Source organism: Phalacrocorax aristotelis, chromosome 4 (genome assembly GCF_949628215.1).
Source record: "Phalacrocorax aristotelis chromosome 4, bGulAri2.1, whole genome shotgun sequence".
In the NCBI taxonomy this organism is placed as follows: Eukaryota; Metazoa; Chordata; class Aves; order Suliformes; family Phalacrocoracidae; genus Phalacrocorax; species Phalacrocorax aristotelis.
Genome location: NC_134279.1, coordinates 41305912 through 41325835, shown reverse-complemented (window position 1 = coordinate 41325835; position 19924 = coordinate 41305912). Strand labels below are relative to the sequence as shown.

General features: G+C 38.3%; 1 protein-coding gene across 3 annotated transcripts in view; it reads left to right on the top strand.

The window, feature by feature from the left end:
• The window catches only part of LOC142056394 (putative ATP-dependent RNA helicase DDX60), a 50469-nt gene that overhangs the window by 28006 nt on the left and 2539 nt on the right, over positions 1-19924 (top strand). For 2 of the 3 annotated variants that reach the window (XM_075091079.1, XM_075091077.1), the window contains exons 22-37: positions 902-1047; positions 1243-1352; positions 1451-1555; positions 1638-1766; positions 2574-2701; positions 5375-5533; positions 6766-6910; positions 7285-7437; positions 9526-9630; positions 10901-11101; positions 12141-12245; positions 13651-13789; positions 14453-14574; positions 16720-16867; positions 17689-17831; positions 18789-18940. In XM_075091079.1, the coding sequence (XP_074947180.1) occupies positions 902-1047; positions 1243-1352; positions 1451-1555; positions 1638-1766; positions 2574-2701; positions 5375-5533; positions 6766-6910; positions 7285-7437; positions 9526-9630; positions 10901-11101; positions 12141-12245; positions 13651-13789; positions 14453-14574; positions 16720-16867; positions 17689-17831; positions 18789-18940 (2190 nt within the window). The remainder of the gene's footprint in view (positions 1-901; positions 1048-1242; positions 1353-1450; positions 1556-1637; positions 1767-2573; positions 2702-5374; positions 5534-6765; positions 6911-7284; positions 7438-9525; positions 9631-10900; positions 11102-12140; positions 12246-13650; positions 13790-14452; positions 14575-16719; positions 16868-17688; positions 17832-18788; positions 18941-19924) is intronic. The other variant, XR_012660316.1, reaches the window with a different exon arrangement.

Here is a 19924-nt window from a genome sequence, read left to right as displayed (position 1 = left end):
CCCACTTGTCTAGGCCATAGCACATTAATTTCTCCAGGAGGAGGCTGTGGGGGACCATATCAAAGGCCTTGGAGAAGTCCAGGTAGACAATGTCCACTGCCTGCCCCATGTCAACCAGGCAAGTCACTTTATTGTAGAAGGCCACCAGATATGTCAAGCACGATCTGCCCTTAGTGAAGCCATGTTGGCTTTTCCCAATCATGTGCTTCATTTGACTTGTGATGGCCCTCAGGAGGATTCACTCCATAACTTTCCCAGGGATTGAAGTAAGGCTGATGGGCCTATAGTTACCCAGATCCTCCCTCGAGCCCTTCTTGTAGATAGGGGTAACATTTGCCTTCCTCCAGTCCTCTGGGATGTCCCCTGTTCTCCATGACTTCTCAAAGATTATGGAAAGTGGCCTTGCAATGACGTCAGCCATCTCTCTCAACACCCTTGGGTGTATGGCGTCAGGGCCCATTGATTTGTACGGGTCAGGCTCCTGTAATAATTCACATACTAACTCTTCCTTCACTGATGGTGGGTCTGTGTTGGGATCAACCAGGAATTTTGTTCCCAAAGCCTGGGACCCGGCAGTGCTGGTAAAGACAGAGGTGAAGAAATTTAGGAGGCCTTTACATCTATATGAATTACAAAAGCCTGATAAGCACACCTGTCTATTATCAATCAGAGAAGACACCTGCACTATATTTTTTATATATATATATATATATATATATATATATATAATGGCGCTATTTCACATGTTTTATTTGTACCCTGGGATAAGCTGGAGAAAATTGCACTAAAGATGGTGACAGAGGGACTGGAAATTCTATACGAGAAATTGAGAAGATTGCTGTAGCAATTTTCCTAAAATATTTTTTACAACTCTTCTTTTTATTTTATTCTTGCACTGTAGGTGGTTACAATCTGTGAAAAGGTATTGGCAACGGGCTGATAATACAATGGGTGTAAGCTCTACAAACTCTGAGAAGAACTTTACAAGAAAATGTAAAGTGAAATCTAAAGTACAAGAACAAAAGAAGTCATATCGTGTTAGACTAGGTGTGTACCAGGATATTTTGTAACTAAGAAATAAATTTTAGTGTTATTTCTGCAAAAGCTTTAATCATGGTGTGTGAACTTGAACTTAAGCATATTTTGTTTTGGTTTTTCTTTTAAATGAAAACAAATCTTGCAGGATTAAGTACTTTTTGAAACAGCCAAGTGCATCATTACATCATTTTCGTCTCTTCACAGTCTTATATGAAGAAAGGTACAATGATTTGGAAAAGTACGTGTGTTCTCTAAAGGGTGGTGATTTCATCATTGAACATTGTCATCCATATGCTGCGTTAACAGTCAATCATGTAAGCATATCAACATTGTTTAGCAACTGTTACATTTAGGCAACATGCATTCCATCAAAATGAATACTTTATTTTCCTTTTGTTCAAACTCCTTGCAGATTGAGAGCTATGGTATTCCTTCAGATCTTTCTCTGTCTCCACGAGAGAGCATCCAGCTTTATGACACAATGGTAAAAGTCTGGCAAGAGTGGCCAAGGGCACAGGTGCGTACACACAGCTGTGCATATACACATCAAAATAAATAATTGACAAAGTACTGAAATGCTTTACACAAATGTTTTTCAGGAGCTATGTCCTGAGGAGTTTGTCTCTTTCAAGGATAAAATAGTCATAAAAAAGGCAGATGTGAGGAAATATGAACAGGAACTGAAGAAAGAATTAGGCAAATGGATTGTACTTGGCCAAAGACAGAAGGTAACTGTTGTTACAGAGTGCTTTCTTAAGATTGTGTACAGCTTTAAAATAATTATATGTAATAATGTCACTACAGGAGTTTCTCCTCCCATAATTATTATTTACTAAGTTTAAATGCTGCTGTGCTTGAAAGATAAGCACTAATATTTGTGGCATTTCCATAACTATTTTCAAGATGATGTTTTCACAAGCTTCTCTGGGAATTAGATTTCTGATACTGCTGTGAGATTTCAGTTCCTGATTCCTTTAGGGTACCTCTTACAGTTAGTACTGTTGCTCTGCTTTTTCAGTCTGCCTCTTTTTTGCTGCTCATTTGAAATCTGTGTAACCACAGACAATGTATATGTTTCCATGTGAAAGACAGAAATTCAAGCAATGAGCAGAAAATCAAGTCCTTGACTGGAGACCACCTATCCCTATATCATAAAAAGGAATATGAGGAGGTGGTGAATTGACAACAAGGAAAAAATAAAGAATATCTGGGGAAAAAATAAATTTTTTGAAATATGATACCTAAAGGTGAAAATATATCATAATCAGTACATTAGTGATACTTGATTATTTGCACAGTGATGGTAGCCATAAATGCTACAATAATTTGCATTTTGAGCTCTTACCAAAGTCGGCTGATAACTTGCAGACCTGTAAACTATAGTCTGTAAACTATATGTGACTATTGCAGTTCTGAATTATTTAAAAAATTTGAGCTGATGGAAGTTGACACAGGAAAATGGAGAAAAATATTTGTTAGCCTCGGGCCAGAGGTTTCTGCTATTAAAATCTCCACAATAATACTACTTTGGTCAGGTGAATGAGCTACTGGAGCACCTTAAGCCAAAACCTGAGGATTGCTCAGAACAGGAAAAGTGGAAGCATTTTGCAAGCTTTGTTGATAAATTACATGAGATGGATAAGTTGCCTGCCATATTTTTTATGTAAGTATTTACATTCCATGTATTATATGTGTACTACCTATATTCAGAAAAATTACATTTAGAGATAAGCATTGATATGGCTCTGCAAATGCCATTTATATGGTACTTGCTACCCTTGCTTTAAAATATACAAAGTAAAGGCCTACAAGCTCTATCAATCCATGTATCTTTATGTCACTAAAGGTTTAGCTGAAATAAAACTGGGAGTGTTTAATTACTGTGTAGACAGGGTAGAATCCATGCATGATGTCTGAAAGAGTTAGAAGAAACTGAATCACATTAAAATGATAGTCAGATTCTCAGTTGTTTTGCCCCAGTGTAGTCAGTAATAGTTGTGGAAAGTGTATGCTTTTTGTTTAGAGGTGCAAATGGTGCATGTAGGGGCAGATTTGCTAGCAGAAAGGATGGAATGAGGTTCTGTTGATGTGTGCATTTGTCACATGGTGATGGTTCCACTGCGCAGCCTCTAACAGACTCATCTTACATCCAGTGACATGCATCAATGAACCTGTTTTGCGTATATGTGGGAAGTAATTACATAACGTCTAATACGCACAACTTTGAGCCTACTGACAGTCACATTACTGACAGTGACATTGCTGGTATTAGTAAAGTAGGTATGTACTTCAATGCTGGAATTAACAATAAAAGGAAGCGGCTTATCAGAAAACAGTTGTCTAGTGCATATTCTCATTATAATAATGCACAGGAGCAATCACGTAAAAATGGAAAGTTTTCTCATTTCAATTTGAAGTCTTCCTTACACTGGACACTTTGATAGCTAAGGGTAGAATGCTCACTGCCATTTCAGTTCTCACACGCTTGATGGTGATTTAAAAAAGGCATTTCTGAAAGAACTGTAGAAAGGAAGAAGCAAAAAGTGAAGGTACATATTGATGGTACATCTCAAATTATTCTAGTTGCTGGTAAATGATTTATTTTTCTGTTTCTCAGTGACGGTGTAGTTGTAAATTAATGTTATAGCAGATTTCAATCTGAAACGGACAGTTTTCAAAAGGACTCTTAGGTATTTGCATTTCCTTCAAATAAGGAATAATTTTCAGGGCTACTGTATGAACTGCAACATTGTTTGGGGCACTCAGCAGAAAGTTCCAAGATGCGTTTCCTTAGGGGAGATAGATAAGTGCCTTCCTCTCATCTACCCTGGAATGATGGGTCCCTAGAAATTCTTGGTGACTTATGGCTCCGACATGGGACTGCAAGTAGAGTATGAATATCCTAGACAATTGATAAATGATCATGGTGAGACAAGAACACATCCCAGACAAGTGAACATGGAGGCAGAACCTAGTGGTATCAAGTTGGGGGGGATGAGGTACAGAAATCTGTTATCTAAAGGTCTTTTAAGGCACAGGCAAAGTGTAACAGCACTTGGTAGACCTCTCCAGTGTCTTTGTAGTCAGACAAAGGACAAGAGTCAAGAGTCAGACAGAATTCAAAAAAAACAAAAAAAACCCAACCAAACAAAACCCCCTCTCTAGTTAAATGTCCCAGTCCTAAGAAATTGTGATGGAGCTGAAGGGGATGGGTAGCCCTCACAAATAGTAGGCAGTGACTTGGAGTAATAGATTGATATTTATGCTTCATTGGTGCTGGTAAGCTTTTTCTCCCTAAGCCATTATAGATGAATGAGGTTACAAAGCAGCCATTCTCTATGGTGTTATGTCAGCATGGAATTAAGAGAGACTCCTGAGAGAGCAGGTATCAGAGCCGTAGAAGCCAAATTGCCATTGCAGCCATTGGTGGTAGGGAAAAAAATAGTACCTAGAGTTTGCTTTTCTTTTCGTAGAGCCACCAAAGAAAAGAGCAGGCTGCACCATTTTAGTACTCCCTATGGCTGAATAAACCCAATGATAGAGAGAAATTAGATCATTCAGTCCGAGCTTCAAAGGGGAAAAAAAAGAGTAAATGGCAAATGACTGTTATTGACCTCTGTCAGCCATGAAGATGTGAAAAGCTTGAGTTAAGGAGAGGTTACCTCCTAGACTTAAAGTCTGTATTTGGTCTTTCTGCATAAAAGGTTAAAGTCCTTCAATTTTTGCTCCTGTTCTTAGTGACTGCCAGATTTAGATGACTGTGAATATTCCAATGGACTAGGATGCAACCTCACCCCATGTGTTGCCAACACCTTGTATGGTGTTAGTTAACAGGATCTGCCTGCTGCAACAAGAATTAAAAAAACCTACTTTTTGATAGTAAAGCTGGAGAAGTATTCATCCCAGTTAAACTTCAGACAGTCCAATACTGAAAAAAAGCTATGAGGAAGAACAGCTCTGTAGGAGACCAAGACAGACAGGCACTGGTTCTCAACTGGGTAGTTGAAAGGAATTAAAATGACTTAAGCTACAATTTGCTTTATCTGTATGTCCAAGAGTCCAGCTTGGGGAAAGGTAGAGTTGAGCATACTTTCTATAGATAATTTATTGATGGAACCGTTTTACATTTTATCACTGAATTTTGGAATAATAGCTGTTTGAAAGTGAATGTGGACTATGATTTGGAGACAGAACAGGGATATGCTTCTAATGATTAGATTCTAAGTATTGTCAGATGATAAGGCTCACAGAATATTATTGTAATGGCATTACATATAAATGACATCTCTATTAGAGTTCACCTAACTGACATATATTATGTATTATTAAATTTAAGTTTTAACGTGGATACAGTGGAACATGCAGCCAAGAATGTATTTCTCAATTTGATGAGAAAACAAAAAAGAGAACAAGACCCTAATACCGAGAGGGAAAAAGAACGTTTAAGGGGCGAACTAAGACAAGTGAAAAAAACGCTAATAAAATTCAACCCTCAGTAAGTATTATAACTCTATATTATTTAAAAGCTCACATATTATGACAGAGCATAATTTTGTGTTAATTTGTTTCTGGGGACTGTACCACATTCATCCAGCTTGCGGTACAGTAGTTCCTGTTCTTCTTTGTGCCAGGTATCAATCAGCAGTACCTAGTGCCTAGTCAGGAAGCAAGAAGATAACAGTGTTGCTGGTGCTGGTAAGATGCTGGCACGACAACATAAGAATCAAAGAGAGAGAACTGAGTATATGAGATTGGTCAGTTTGGAATAATTCACTACTGAGATATCAAGATACCAGAATGGCTCTTTCTCCAGACAGTAATGTTTGTCATGTGTCTCTTAAAAACAGTGTAGTGTCTGACCCTGGTGCTGGGTCAGCCACTGTGGGAGAATATTTTCATAATTCAGCCTTATCATGGCTGGTTACAGTGGTGGATCTCTGAAGTACAGGTTCACCTGACTGGTGAGATGTTCTTTCAATATTTGCCAGCCTTTTGCTTGGATTGTGCTGTATTTGTTTCCCCCTTAACCTTGAATTTTCTTTATTTTTGTGATCATAAAGTATGGATTTTTATAAGGCAATTGGCAATGAAATAAGGCTATAGTTATCTGGATTATCAGAAACATAAAAGCATCGTGGTTTTGCCCTCCTAATCATGACATTTTACAGTGCATTCTTTGGACATAATATCGTGAAAGAATGAACTTAGCTGACTTTAATAGCAGAGAGAACTTGAAAATCCAGTAGGAATTTAGACAGATATTCTGGTATTGAAGTATTTTGAAAATTTGTCTCTAGATAATTTTTCCTCTCCTCTCTTCTTCAAATCCTGCTCTAAATTCCTACAGTCCATGTCATTATTGGCAGTAAATGCATCACATTTTCCTTTCAGGTTTAATTCTTCTACTGTGCAATCTTGTTAGCTTACTAATTTTATAAATGGGGTACTTACAGTTGCTGTCTTCATCTTCCTTCATTTTTGTATATCACCATAATTATTCCTCTCTGCCTCCCCAGAATTACTTGCTGTTTTGCCTACAAGCCATGATAAAAGGAAGCTGTTAGCATTATCAGTAAACTTACGTTAATAGACATTAACAGCTCTGCCTACATGTTTGAGCCCACAGTTTAAAAGGGAATAAGTCTGCATCTTTCAGTACCCAAAGAATATTTTAAAATTGAGAAATGTACGTTAATTACAGAAATAATATTTTTTTATTGTACACAGGGGTACCAAAAAGTTGAGCTCCAGTAAAATGGAAAACATGCTATGTCTTTTGACTACAAAACAGCAGTTAGAAAAAAAACTTAAAAGGCTAACTGCTGTCCCTTCTGTGTGTACTTACGCTGATCCTAAAGCAGTGGATGAAGATGTAAGTAATTCACTGATAATTATAGTTTTGGTTTTGTATGACTAAAATGCATGAATTTCTGCATAAATACATAAAATGCTTATAATGTGTGATGCAGTTGTACTTCATAACAGTATGTGTTGACTTCATGAAACATTCTGAATATTTGCATTTAAATTGGATTCCAGGTATCAGTCTTAGATAACTTTAAGATGTATGGACAACTTTCATTCTGCCAAATAAAAAGATGTTGACTTGTCCTTATGATAGGAGTCCTTGGATGTATACTACAGTGAATTCATTTCCATGAACAATGAACATGCAGCTCTGTTTACATGTTGATTCATTAACAACATCTGGTTGAGGTTAATACTTAATGTTTATTTTCTTTGTAGACTTTGAGGAAGATTTTTAATCGACTTAGGTTTGAGAGAAGAGGCTACCTACAGCAAATGATGGCATTGAGGGGCATTGGATATCATCACGGATCTATGAACGCCAAGGAAAGACAAGTAGTGGAGATGCTTTTCAGGCTGGGATATATGAAGGTTGGTAAATTGGGATCAGTTATTTTCTTTTAAATTTTAGTATCTCCATATGTATAATTAAAAAATTTAGTGTACCTTAACCAGTGGTAAAATATATTGCATTGACTCTGTCATACTCATTTAAAAAATGTTGACATGACAGTTTCCAAACAAATAAAATAAACTAAATGAACTGATAGCTGTAGAACTTTATTTTTAAGAGTTTCTATCTTTCAGATTAGCATATCATAGAATCAAAGAATGGTTTAGGTTGGAAAAGACCTTTAAGATCATCAAGTCCAACCGTTAATCTAACATTGCCAAGTCCACCACTAAACCATGTCCCTACGTGCCACATCTACATGTCTTTTAAATATCTCCAGGGATGGTGGCTCAACCACCTCTCTGGGCAGCCCGTTCCAATGCCTGACAAAGCTTTTGGTAAAAAAATTTTTCCTAATATCCAATCTAAATATTCCCTGGTGCAACTTGAGGCCATTTCCTCTTGTCCTATCACTTGTTACTTGGGAGAAGAGACCAACACCCACCTTGCTACAACCTCCTTTCAGGGAGCTGTAGAGAGTGATAAGGTCTCCCCTCAGCCTCCCCTCCTCCAGACTAAACAACCCCAATTCCCTCAGCCGCTCCTCATAAGACTTGTTCTCCAGACCCTTCACCAGCTTCGTTGCCCTTCTTTGGACACGCTCCAGCAACTCAGTGCCCTTCTTGTACTGAGGGGCCCAAAACTGAACACAATATTCAAGGTGCGGCCTCACCAGTGCTGTGTACAGGGGCACGACCACTTCCTTACTCCTGCTGGCCACACTATTCCTGATACAAGCCAGAACGCTATTGGCCTTCTTGGCCACCTGGGCACACAACTGGCTCCTTTTCAGCTGGCTGTCAACCAACACCCCCTGATCCTTCTCCACCAGGCACCTTTCCAGCCACTCTTCCCCAGGCCTGTAGCATTGCATGGGGTTGTTGTGACCCAAGTGCAGGACCCAGCACTTGGCCTTGTTAAAACTCATACAGTTGGCCTCGGCCCATTGATCCAGGTCCCTCTCTACAGCCTTCCTGCCCTCGAGCAGATTGACACTCCCGCACAACTTAGTGTCACCTGCAAACTTGCCGAGGGTGCACTTGATGCCCTCATTCAGATCACTGATAAAGATATTAAACAGAACTGGCCCCAATACTGAGCCTGGGGAACATCGCTTGTGACTGGCTGCTGACTGCATTTAACTCCATTCGCCACAACTGTTTGGACCTGGTCATTCAGCCAGTTTTTTTACCCAGCAGAGAGTACACCTGTCCAAGCCATGAGCAGCCAGTTTTTCCAGGAGAATGCTGTGGGAAATGGTGTCAAAAGCTTTACTAAAGTCTAGATAGACAACCTCCACAGCCTTTCCCTCACCCGCTAGGCGGGTTACCTTGTCATAGAAAGGGAACAGGTTAGCCAAGCAGGACCTGTCTTTCATAAGCCCATGCTGACTGGGCCTGATCACCTGGGTGTCCCGTACATGCCACGTGATGTCACTCAAGACGACCAGCTCCATCACCTTCCCCGGCACCAAGGTCAGACTGACAGTCCTGTAGTTCCCCAGTCCTCCTTCTGACCTATTAAGAAGGCATTAAGTACCTCAGCCTTTTCCTCATCCTTTGTCACTGTATTCCTCCCATATCCAATAAAGGATGCCTTTAGCCCTCCTTTTGTGGCTAATGTATTTATAGAACCACTTTTTATTGTCTTTCACCCCAGCAGCCAACAATGTCTTTTGTTTAAATGAACTGTATAGGATTATGATATTTTGTACTGTCTTCAGAGAATGATTCAATTTATGTTCAATTTCAATATTATTTTGATTTGTGTTCCATAAAAGATGTGGTATGACTTTTCAGGGTACAAAAATTTAATATGTTATAGCTATATGAACTACAGTAAAGAGTGAAATGCATGTATGTTCATAGCTCTGTTAAATTAATCAAAGTTTAGCTATATGAAAAATGATAGTAAAATTCCTGTTAATTTAAGTTGGATATTACCAATGTTTTTTTTTAATTGGATATTGCCTTTTCTAACAGATACTCATGTTTGATATTTTATAGGTAGTCACAGCTACTTCAACACTTGCTCTAGGAATCAACATGCCATGTAAATCTGTTGTCTTTGCTGAAGATTCTGTTTTCTTAGATGCCCTAAATTACAGACAGGTATGGAAATAGAACACCTACTTTTTATTACAAGGTTAGCATGCATGTAGCTATCATCACACACAAACTCAGAAAAATGTCTTTTCTTTCACATGTACTTCTGGCTACGTTCTGAGTTTTAGCTGTTCATTTTGGTGACACTATAATAGTTTTAGCTGACATGCTTTTACCAGTGTTTGAGAACTTCCAGCCCACAAATAATGTATATAGTCAAAAGACCTATTTCAGCAATGAATGTATTACAATTGCTCCGTGAATTAAAGGCATAGATTCAGCTTCCAGTTATGGGAGCTGGAAGGACAAAAGCTGTTTTGTTCTAGCCAGGGTTTTATAAACGTGTGAAAAATACACTATAAGAACATGCAGTGGGGATGTAATGAGGAAAAGAAAGATTACTGACTGGATTAATAGGGATATTTGAGTTCCCTCCATCTGGGAGGCAACACTCCACACAATGCAACACAGCAGTGTGTAGATGAGGCTGCAAATGCAGCAGAATGTCTCCAGCCATGGCACAACTTACTGGGTGGGCTGAGAGTCTCTAAGCTTTTCATTAGCCCATTTCCTCCTGTTGGGCTACTTTTCAAACCTGTATTTTCATGAAGTACTGCCAGTTTGCCTCTGGTTCAGTAGGCCATATAGGCCAGATACAGCTGATGGCATCACCTGGCAGGTAGCTCTCAGAGTCAGAGTGTGAGTGGTTCTGTGCAGTAGCCAGACCTACATGCTGCACATGACACAGTTCCAGCTTTGTCACACCATCCGGTACAAGGGGCAAGTCCCCACAACGGGCCTGACCAAGAACAGGTGATCCAAGCAAGGGAATACACCCTTAGGCAACTTCTATCTCTTCCTTACTCATATTCTCTGCTCTTTATTCATACTGAGACTACCTCTGCCCCAAATCTACCCAGAAATAATTCAGAGCTAAATGTAACTTGAAAACAAAGTTGGTGTGTAGGTATAAATTAAGTTAAAACCTACTTTGAAGAAATATAAACATTAAAAAGACATGTGAGAGAACATAAGTGTTTAGGTGGTCTATCAAATTTGGAAGTTCATATTTAAAAAGGTAAATAAACCCGCCACATTTGTAAACCAGCTATATTCAAGGGACAATATATTTTGCACACATTATTTTAATAATTCTGTATAAATGCTTTATTAATGCTGTATAGATGATACCAGCATATACAACTTTGGTATATTTTGTTTTTAAATTAATAATTTTATTATTTAATAATATGTTTATTAAATGTTTTATTCTTAGATGTCAGGACGTGCTGGAAGACGGGGACAAGATATGATTGGAAATGTATTCTTCTATGATATCCCACTGCCCAAAGTTGAAAGACTGATGAAATCCAACGTACCTCAGTTGAAAGGCCAGTTTCCTCTGACTGTTTCCTTAATATTGAGACTCATGCTGTTGGCTGCGAAGGCTGATGACAAAGCAGATGCCAGAGCAAAGGTTTACTATTTTTTTCTTAATAGCAATTAAATTAAATTATAATATCCTCTTAACATGAGCAGAAAGTTATGGACTTCCGAAGTAAGCAATCTGTCTCCAAATGAAATTGCACTCTGCGGTATTGCTTCTAGTACCTGTGCCACCTTCTCCACAGTATTGCAGTCCATTTTCATGCCTTTATTCTTTGCAATAAATATTATCATCAGAAAGAATGCTACTGTCAGGAAGGTATTTTTACAGACTCTTGTTCTATGCAATATTTGCATTAGCTTGGAAAATCAGAAAGTCTTTCAATATTTAAAATTTCAGCTTTATTTGAGGAAAAGATATGAACATACATTTCCATAGGGAAGATAGCTCTGAAATGCTATCTCAGTTGAAATAATAAGAAAATTCCATCTATTACTTACTTGTTCAAATCCACATACTAACTCTCTGGAATCAAAGAATTCTTATTCTTGCCAGTTAATGCAGTGGTTTAAGTAAACAACTCATGACCATGATTACGAATTGATCAGACATCACCTCTTGTAATAATGAAGGGACTCTTAACTCCAGATGATCTGGTCTTTACATCCATTTCAGCTTATACGCATTTATTTTCAAGGACTCACTGAATGAATTCAGACATAAATCTTCTTAAGATAATGAAGCAAATTGGTAAACTTCTGTGTTAAATATTAAAATGGTATTAAAGTGTAAGGAGTAATTTCAAAACTTCCAGGGTTTAGTTTAATGATATTTAAATCTTTGTCTCTTAGATCTCTATATGAATTTCATGTCATTAACTTTACAAACCTCAGCATAAATTTACAAAATGCACACACATCTGACAGAGGATGGATGTTTTCACAAACATTTCCAGGAGTTAAGCATTCAGTTTAAATAAATATACAACATAACCCCCACCCAGCATTTTTACCCTGAAAACCAATTAATGAAACAAAGCATAAAAGCTGGGTATTGAATTTCTTTGCTTGTTACAATATCAACATTCCCTTGTATTTCTAATTTCTCTTTTTTCTGTTTGTTTGACCAGGCATTGTCAGTGTTGAAGCACTCACTGATGTCGTTCAGAAAAAAGAGATATGCTGAAATATTAAAAATTTATTTTATGTTTTCCTTGCAATTTCTTCTCAAAGAGGTAGGCTTTAACTCGTTCTCATAAAGGGTAGTTCTTCTTAAATCTACAGATTCTCGTTTGTTTGTGTTAGCATGCTTTCATTTAAAGAACCATATACTTTATTTTCCATAGCACCAGGTTATTTCTTTCTGTTAGAAAGAAATTTAAGGAAACAGATAAAATTAGAGTGCATTAAGTTTGAGGTTAATTCAGAGCTACTTATGTTATGGAATAAATTCAATAGGAAAAAATTTATGGTATGCTCTATGTGATTACAAATTGATTAGGAAATTAAAAGTTGTGCATTTATATTGTATATGAAGATTCATGCATGTGAAATTGTAGGGGTTTAAGACATACTAAGGATGGCATGATTTCCAAAATGCTGGGAGAAATTCTATCTCTAACAAAAACTGAGGAAGTAGGTCTTAGAGCAGACTGAAAATTATTGTTGTGTCTCTCCATAGTAATAGTTTCAATTTGATGGATTCCATTTTGGAAAATTTTTATGCATTACTGTATTTTGGCTCACGGCCCAGGACTACAGGCAGTAAGAGGCACCAATAATGTGATTACATTAACAAATCATCTGTGCCCAGGTTTCCCAGTCCTGCTCTCAGAAGGAGCCCTAATCAACATTTCTGCCTCCTCCACTCGATGTCCCTTGTATGTGAGACCAGGAGTCTGATACTCCCATTGAAGAGAATAATCTAGTCAGCGTACAAGAGTGATTGGTAACATTTCTGAAAAGTTTCAGTTAGCATAAGAACTGGACAAAATCTGGCCCACATACATAGTATCCCGTCTCCAATAATTTTCCCAAAGACCTGTATTAAAACAAAAAAGGGGCAACCATATCATGATGATTCTCTGGGTACTCCCTACTTTCTTACAGAGTGTGTTGCAAAGTGATCTCTGATAGGAGAGGTGTGCTGGAATTTATAGCCTTTGATGGAGTTTTATTACATGAGCTTGTCCACTTGTTTTTCTGAAACTTTATAAACTTCTAGCACCCAAATATCTTGCAGCAACATATTTGGCAAATCACTGCTTGCTGTGATTTTATCCCATCAAACATTCAGGCTAATAGGTTTTTTCCTAATGAAAGTTGCATCAAATCTGACTTTGGTGACTGTATGTGCTTTTCATTTGCAACATAATCTAAATTGACACTAAAACTATGAAGCCAAGATCTAGCCGTTGTTTTGCACAGGGAGATGAAGATCTCCCATGGAAATCCTCAAATAGTCGGTGACTCGTTTTTCAGTAAGGACAAATTTTTGCCTTTCATTGGAAACCGAATGGTCTCAATAGGTACCTGTGCATTATGGTGAAGAACTATTCTTCTGAATGCCACCGTTTTATATTTTTGTCATAACCAAGTTCATCTTTCGCAACTAAGTTTTTTCGCTTTTAAATTAAATAGGGATACTTGGATCAAGAAGGTAACCCCACTGGATTTGCTGGACTTGTGACACACTTGTACTATCATGAACCTTCAAATTTTGTTTTAGTGAGCTTTCTTGTGAAAGGTTTATTCCACAAATTGTGCCAGCCAATTAAAGGTAAATAATACCACATGTATCTTAATTGCAGTCTATGGCAGGCTCTGTAACCCCAATGGTTCTGAAATCTCTGTGTGCCTTCTTGCTGCTGCCACCTTTTGCTTGCCTAGCCTTCATCCTCATATCCTTGGCTTCTGCCTCTACACACTCTGCATATGCTTATATTTCTGTCCAAGAAAGCCAAGGCACACATATTGCAATGCTAATATCGTGAACCTAAATTTGCTGTTTGTGAAACATCCCGATGAAGTACAAAAGAATGCTATACATAGAAAAAATAATGATTGACTCCAGAATCCCCCAAGATCTGAATGCCATGTAGCAAATAAGATGGATGACCACTCTGAATATCAACCAGTTAAAAAAAATAAAGTACTGCTAATGTCTGAGTACGAGTCCGATCCATTCAGTGCACTGAGAAGAGCTGCATTATGTGAACATATAAGAATACAGTATTAATTTGTGTATATTAGTTGCTTAATTATCTACCAGTTTTTTGTATGTAATGAGTTGATCTTTATCCAACATAATTTTGCATAACCTCTATCATGACAATGGCAGCTGGGAAAGAAGCTCCTGAGTAGTAGTTGTGTGTTTTAAGAAAAAAAAAAAATTTTTTTAACACTTTCATATTTAACTGAAGTACTTTTTGTTTTGTTATAGGCTCAACTGTTTTTTCAGAAGATGTCCTGGAAACGCTAGTGCTCATTCTAGCAAACCTATTTGGCAGAAAATATCTTCCAGCCTGCTCAATGAAATATAAACGCACATTTTGCCAGTCAAAGGTAGAGAAAGCAATGGTCTTTACTGTAACTTACATTATGTACTGTAACACAACTTGGGTTGTGTACTTCAATGAACTTGTTTACTTTTGTCAGTTAGACTAGTGTCATTATTGATGTACTGTAGACTGGTGGGCTAGCAGGTAGCCGCCCACCCAGCCGCTCTCTCACTCTCCATCTCGACAGGATAGGGGAGAAAATAGGATGGAAATGCTTGTGGGTTGAGACAAAAACAGGGAGGCTGCTTACTGCTTGTGATCATGGGCAAAACAGCCTCATCTTGTAGAAAATTAAATTAATTTGTTGCCAATTAAAATAGATTTTAGTAGTGAGAAACAAAAAATAAAGATTTCAACACCCCCACCACCCCCTTCCCCAGGCTCAACTTTACTCCTTCATTCCCAACTCCTTTACCTATCCCCCACCCCAAGCAGTGCAGGGCTGATGAGAAATGAGTTGTTGTGATTGATTCTTAACAGCTTGCTGTTGTTCTTTCCTCCTCCTCCTACGTCACCCCTGCTCCAGTATGAGTCCTCTCCGCGGGCTGCGGTCCTTCAGGATAAACCTACCCTAGTGTGGGCACTCCATGGGCTGTAGTTCTTTCAGGAAACATCCAGCTGCTCTGGTGTGGGGACCTTTATGGGCTGCAGTATGGATATCTGTGCCAGCATGGCCATCTCTGCTGACAGGGCTACAGGGAAATCTCTGCTCCACTGTGGTCTCTTCTGCAGGCTGCAGGGGCATCTCCGCTTCATCACCTGGAGCACCTCCCCTCCCTCCTTCTCTGTTCTTGGTGTTCACATTGCTGCTTCTCACTCTGCCTGTGTGACATTTTTGTCCTTTCTGAAGTAAGTTTTCACAGAGGTGCTTAATGGGCTCAGCACTGTCCTGTGGTGGGGCCATTGGAGCTGGCTGTGTCTGTCATGTGGCAGCCCTTGGCCTCTTCTCGCAGCAGCCAGCCCTGAACTGTGTGCCCTCCCCACCCCAACACCTTGCCACATAGACACAAGTAACTAGAAAAATTAAGAAAATACTCACTGGATTAAAATAAAGAAGTCGTGATTTAAGCACAGAAGCAGCAGTTGACTGCCAGGTTGAATGAAAAGTACCAGATTATTCAAGTATGTTTTAGTGATGACAGAAGATTATATAGTTACTGTCATGATATTGCAAAATGCAAAAGTATAAACAGTGCAGCATTTCCTGATACAGTACAACCAAGCATCTCTTCCCCAAATGGCAATCTACTTTCTTCTCCTTGTTCTGCCAGAATTTTGTCTCTGTCTAAGGAGCCGTAGCTTTTTTTGACACATACCAGTGACCCAGAAGGACACCAGCATGCTCTGTGGTACCTGACACTGTAGGCTTAAGGCTTTTTCCCCAAACAGGACGATATTAGTAGGATGATCTTTAACATTAGTTATGCACAAAGTTAACACACCATGGGTACAGGCAGAAAGTGAAACATTTGTAATGTGCTGCTATTGTCTCTTCTATGCAAAGCCTTAAACTTTTGGAGGACTGGTTTCAGCACAAATCCAAAACATAACCCCATACTAGCTACTAGGAAGAAAATTAACTCTATCCCAGCCAAAACCAGGACATAGTTGTGCTATGGCTGGAACAACAAAGGAAACATCTTCCAGATGAAGATGCTTATGTGGCCAGTTTCCAGCAAGCGTACCCAGAGGAAAAACGTTATTCCTGAAAAGTGGCTAGTCACGTAGGAGGGATTACAGGACTGTTGTGGCTAACGGCAGCAAAGCATCAGTCTGACACGTTGGTTCATCTTGTTGAACATCAAGATACGCAAAACAAGATCTGGGAAAGGCAGCCCTTCAAAAGTCCCTTCTTAGCTACCTGAAACATCTTTAATAGAGCTGTTCGCCAAGCGGTCTGCGAGTAAAAATCTAGGGATTTTGTACTTGCTGTTTATCTTCCATGCCTTTTTCTGCATGAAATTCATGTTCATCTTTAAGATCTATTAATTTTAGATGGCCAGGCAGTCTGATGAGTTGGGTAAAGTTTGGAGCTGTACTCTTTCCACAAATACGCTATGTCTACTAATACTTTATGTATGCACCAATGTAGAACTGACAGTTTTGGAGAAATTACACTAATTAAGCAATAAACTGCATGTTATTTCAGGTCTTTCTAGAAGATCTGCCAGAAGACTTTGCAGCTGCTGTAAATGAGTACAACACCAAAGTGGAGGAAAATTTTGCTCATTTTCTTCTGACAACTGCCAAGCTGGCAGATATTGAGCAAGAATACAGACTTCCACTGTCAAAGACAGGTAGGAAGTGAAAAATTAATGCATATTCATAATTTGTGAAATGGATTGTATTAGGGAAGTTAGGCTAATTCTTAATAATCATCTATTACAATAATATATAATATTCTAATATAATAATAATACATTTTACTGTATATGGTAGAAGTTTTGTACAGGAAAAGGACAATTTTAGTTGCTATTCTTTTATTATTTTGTAGAGGAAATAAAAATCAAAGGGTCTTTTTTATAAAAGGAAAAAAAATTAAGTGTAATTATTGAATAAAAGCCTTTTTATCTAATCATCAATGCATTTGCAGATCCTCAAATCACGGTGATACTTGAATTGCTTTCAGAGTCTTACAAAGGTTAGGTTTTCATCATCTGGAACAGCCTCAAGATTGAAGTAGCAGTTAAAGAACATTGCACCATTTGTTACATCAACAAAGTTACTTATGCCAATAAATGATGCCCAATAACCAAAGCAATATGAAAAGGCATGACTATAAAATTACCAAGCAACATGGATTGCCATTGGGTGAAAAATATTTAACTACTACATAATCTCATGTTACTTCCTAGAAGAGGGGTATAAAAGGAATGTAATATACCACTGTCCCATTACCTAGCTCCTCTAAAAATAACGTGCGTTCCTTACTATAATCAGTTGCGTAGAGGTTCTTATGAACAAAAGAAACATCTGTCAAGAAGGATTTAAGTTTAGATGATTAACTCTATTTCCTATCATTATCTGCTGAACTGAAAATTTCTTGCTTTTAAACTAGATTGCTGACAGGGAGCTTGTGTCTGCATAGCTTATGTTGTATTTCATACTTCTTGTCTAGATTTTACATCTAAGAATTGGCATGGCTCTGAACTAGCATCTTATTTAACGGACAACACCAAACGCATATCTGCCATCTCACCTTTCGCATGTTTATCTGGAGTGGTTGACAACGACCTATTTCACGGGGAGATCGTTAATAAAGTAAGTTATTTTTTCATGGGGGCAGAATTTTATCACCGTTCAATAAAAACAATTATTACAATCTTCTTGCCTCTGTGTAATATGATAGCGCTATGTACAAGTGCCACCCTTCAGGAGAAACAATTTGAAAGGTCTCAAAAAAAATCAGCACTGAGTAGCACTGCTTTATCACAGTGCATGAAACGGAACAGATGGCTGTAAGGAAAAAAAAATCTGTAAATAGTTTGCTTTCTTACAAGGGCTGTGTTCCTTGAGACCCTTGAGACAAGTAAATTACTCTAAAATTTCAGATTCAAACCATATCCCATGGTTTTCTCCATGTCAGGAGTTTATTTTTTTGTTAAATCAATCACAGATTAGTCTCAAGGATCCTAGCAAAAGGATGCATTATTGCCTTGATCATTTGCTTCTTACCTAGGATTTCAGTGATTATGTTAGCATATGAATCAGCTTAACTGTAACAAACATCAACATGTTTACAGCTTGCATCTTCCTGTGGTCTTCTACATGGCTTTGTAGCATTAGGGAATTATCACATGACTCATAATTCTGTAACAGAAAAAATTAAATTCCTACAACTGGGGATTTGAAAGTCACCTTTGTCCTTAAAACGTTCCATGCTTAAGGTTGATGAACACATTCAAAGCATCAGTGAGAGTCCAAATACGTGATCTGTGCACATGGAAAAATCCTCATCTAAAACTCAAGAGAAATCCAGCGACCCAGTCAAACTTTTAAATTACTCAGAACCTCCCAGAGCTACACTGGCAGCATAAGTCACTTTACTGGCAAACTCCCTCCTGTGGCTACAGCCTACATGTACTTGTGCAGATTTTTGGAGTGGTCCAGGATTAGAAGTGTGGAACTTTCCAGCTGTGGCTCTAAAAGTGTAGGTTTGACAAAATAGGCATATAAACAAAACCACAGTAGCTATGCGACTTTTTTTTTTTTTTTTAGGCTGTGTTACGTTCCCTTGGAATTAATATCACAAACTGCCCCCTACTTTATTTGAACAAGTATGATAATCAAGGAAGGAGGCGGCCACTCAATGCATATGCACTGGACTTCTATAAGCATGGTTCCTTGATTGCACTGACAACTGATAACTGGTACGCACTGCCATTTTTAATACAGTTAAACAGCAGCATTGTTTTCAATATGGTACACAAGTACATCTTTTTGGTTTTAAAGCCTTCTCCCTCCAGAACTTAGGGATGGAATAGCTGTTAAATACGATTAGATTAGTTGAAGGTTTTAATGAGACTAAAACATAGACTACGTTAAAGTCCAATGGCAATAGCTGTAAAGCGTTAGCCAGATATTCAAAACAGTGCTGTAAATCGGAAGTCTTGACCTCAGTGGCAAAGCCATTTTGACAGGCTCTTCAGAAGTTTTTTTTTTTAATATATAATCAAGGTTTTTTTCACAATGAAAAAAATCAGGAAAGTCCCTGAAATGAGGAAGCCCAAGAGAGTAATCTAGAGTAACACAGTAGCAGAGAGATGTCAAAAGCTTGGTCAAATAATAAAGGCAGAAACTGATTAAAGGAGGAGTTCATGATCAGTGTTAAAAGATAGAAGCATCCAAAACACAGACCCTTTTCTGGTTCAGGAAGACTGTCATCAGAGAAACCTGGCTTTCACAGTAGCAAAGCAACATTTGCCAGTAATTCACTGTTTGTATCGGTATTGCTTCAGTATTTCCCCCTTTTCCTAATCTTTCCTAAGTATTTAGCAACTTGTCCTGATAATTCAATCATGCTATCATCTCTCTTTGAAGAAAAAAACCCCAACCACCCACCAAAAACTCTGTGCCCCAGCTGGTCAACCACTGCCGTATCTCATACTTCCATGTATAAGCCCATGGTACATGCACTCCTCTTCTTTCCTCCTGAATCACTTATGCTCTAGATTTTCCAAAACTGGAGTTTCAGTCTTTTCTTCTACACTCTCCTGCCACATTATCAAGAGATGAGGAAATACAAATTTTTTGATTCACCAAGCTGACCTAGTGAAAGATGTCCCTGCCCATAGCAGGGTGTGTTGGGCTAGATGATCTTCATATGTCCCTCCCAGCCCAAACCATTCTATAAT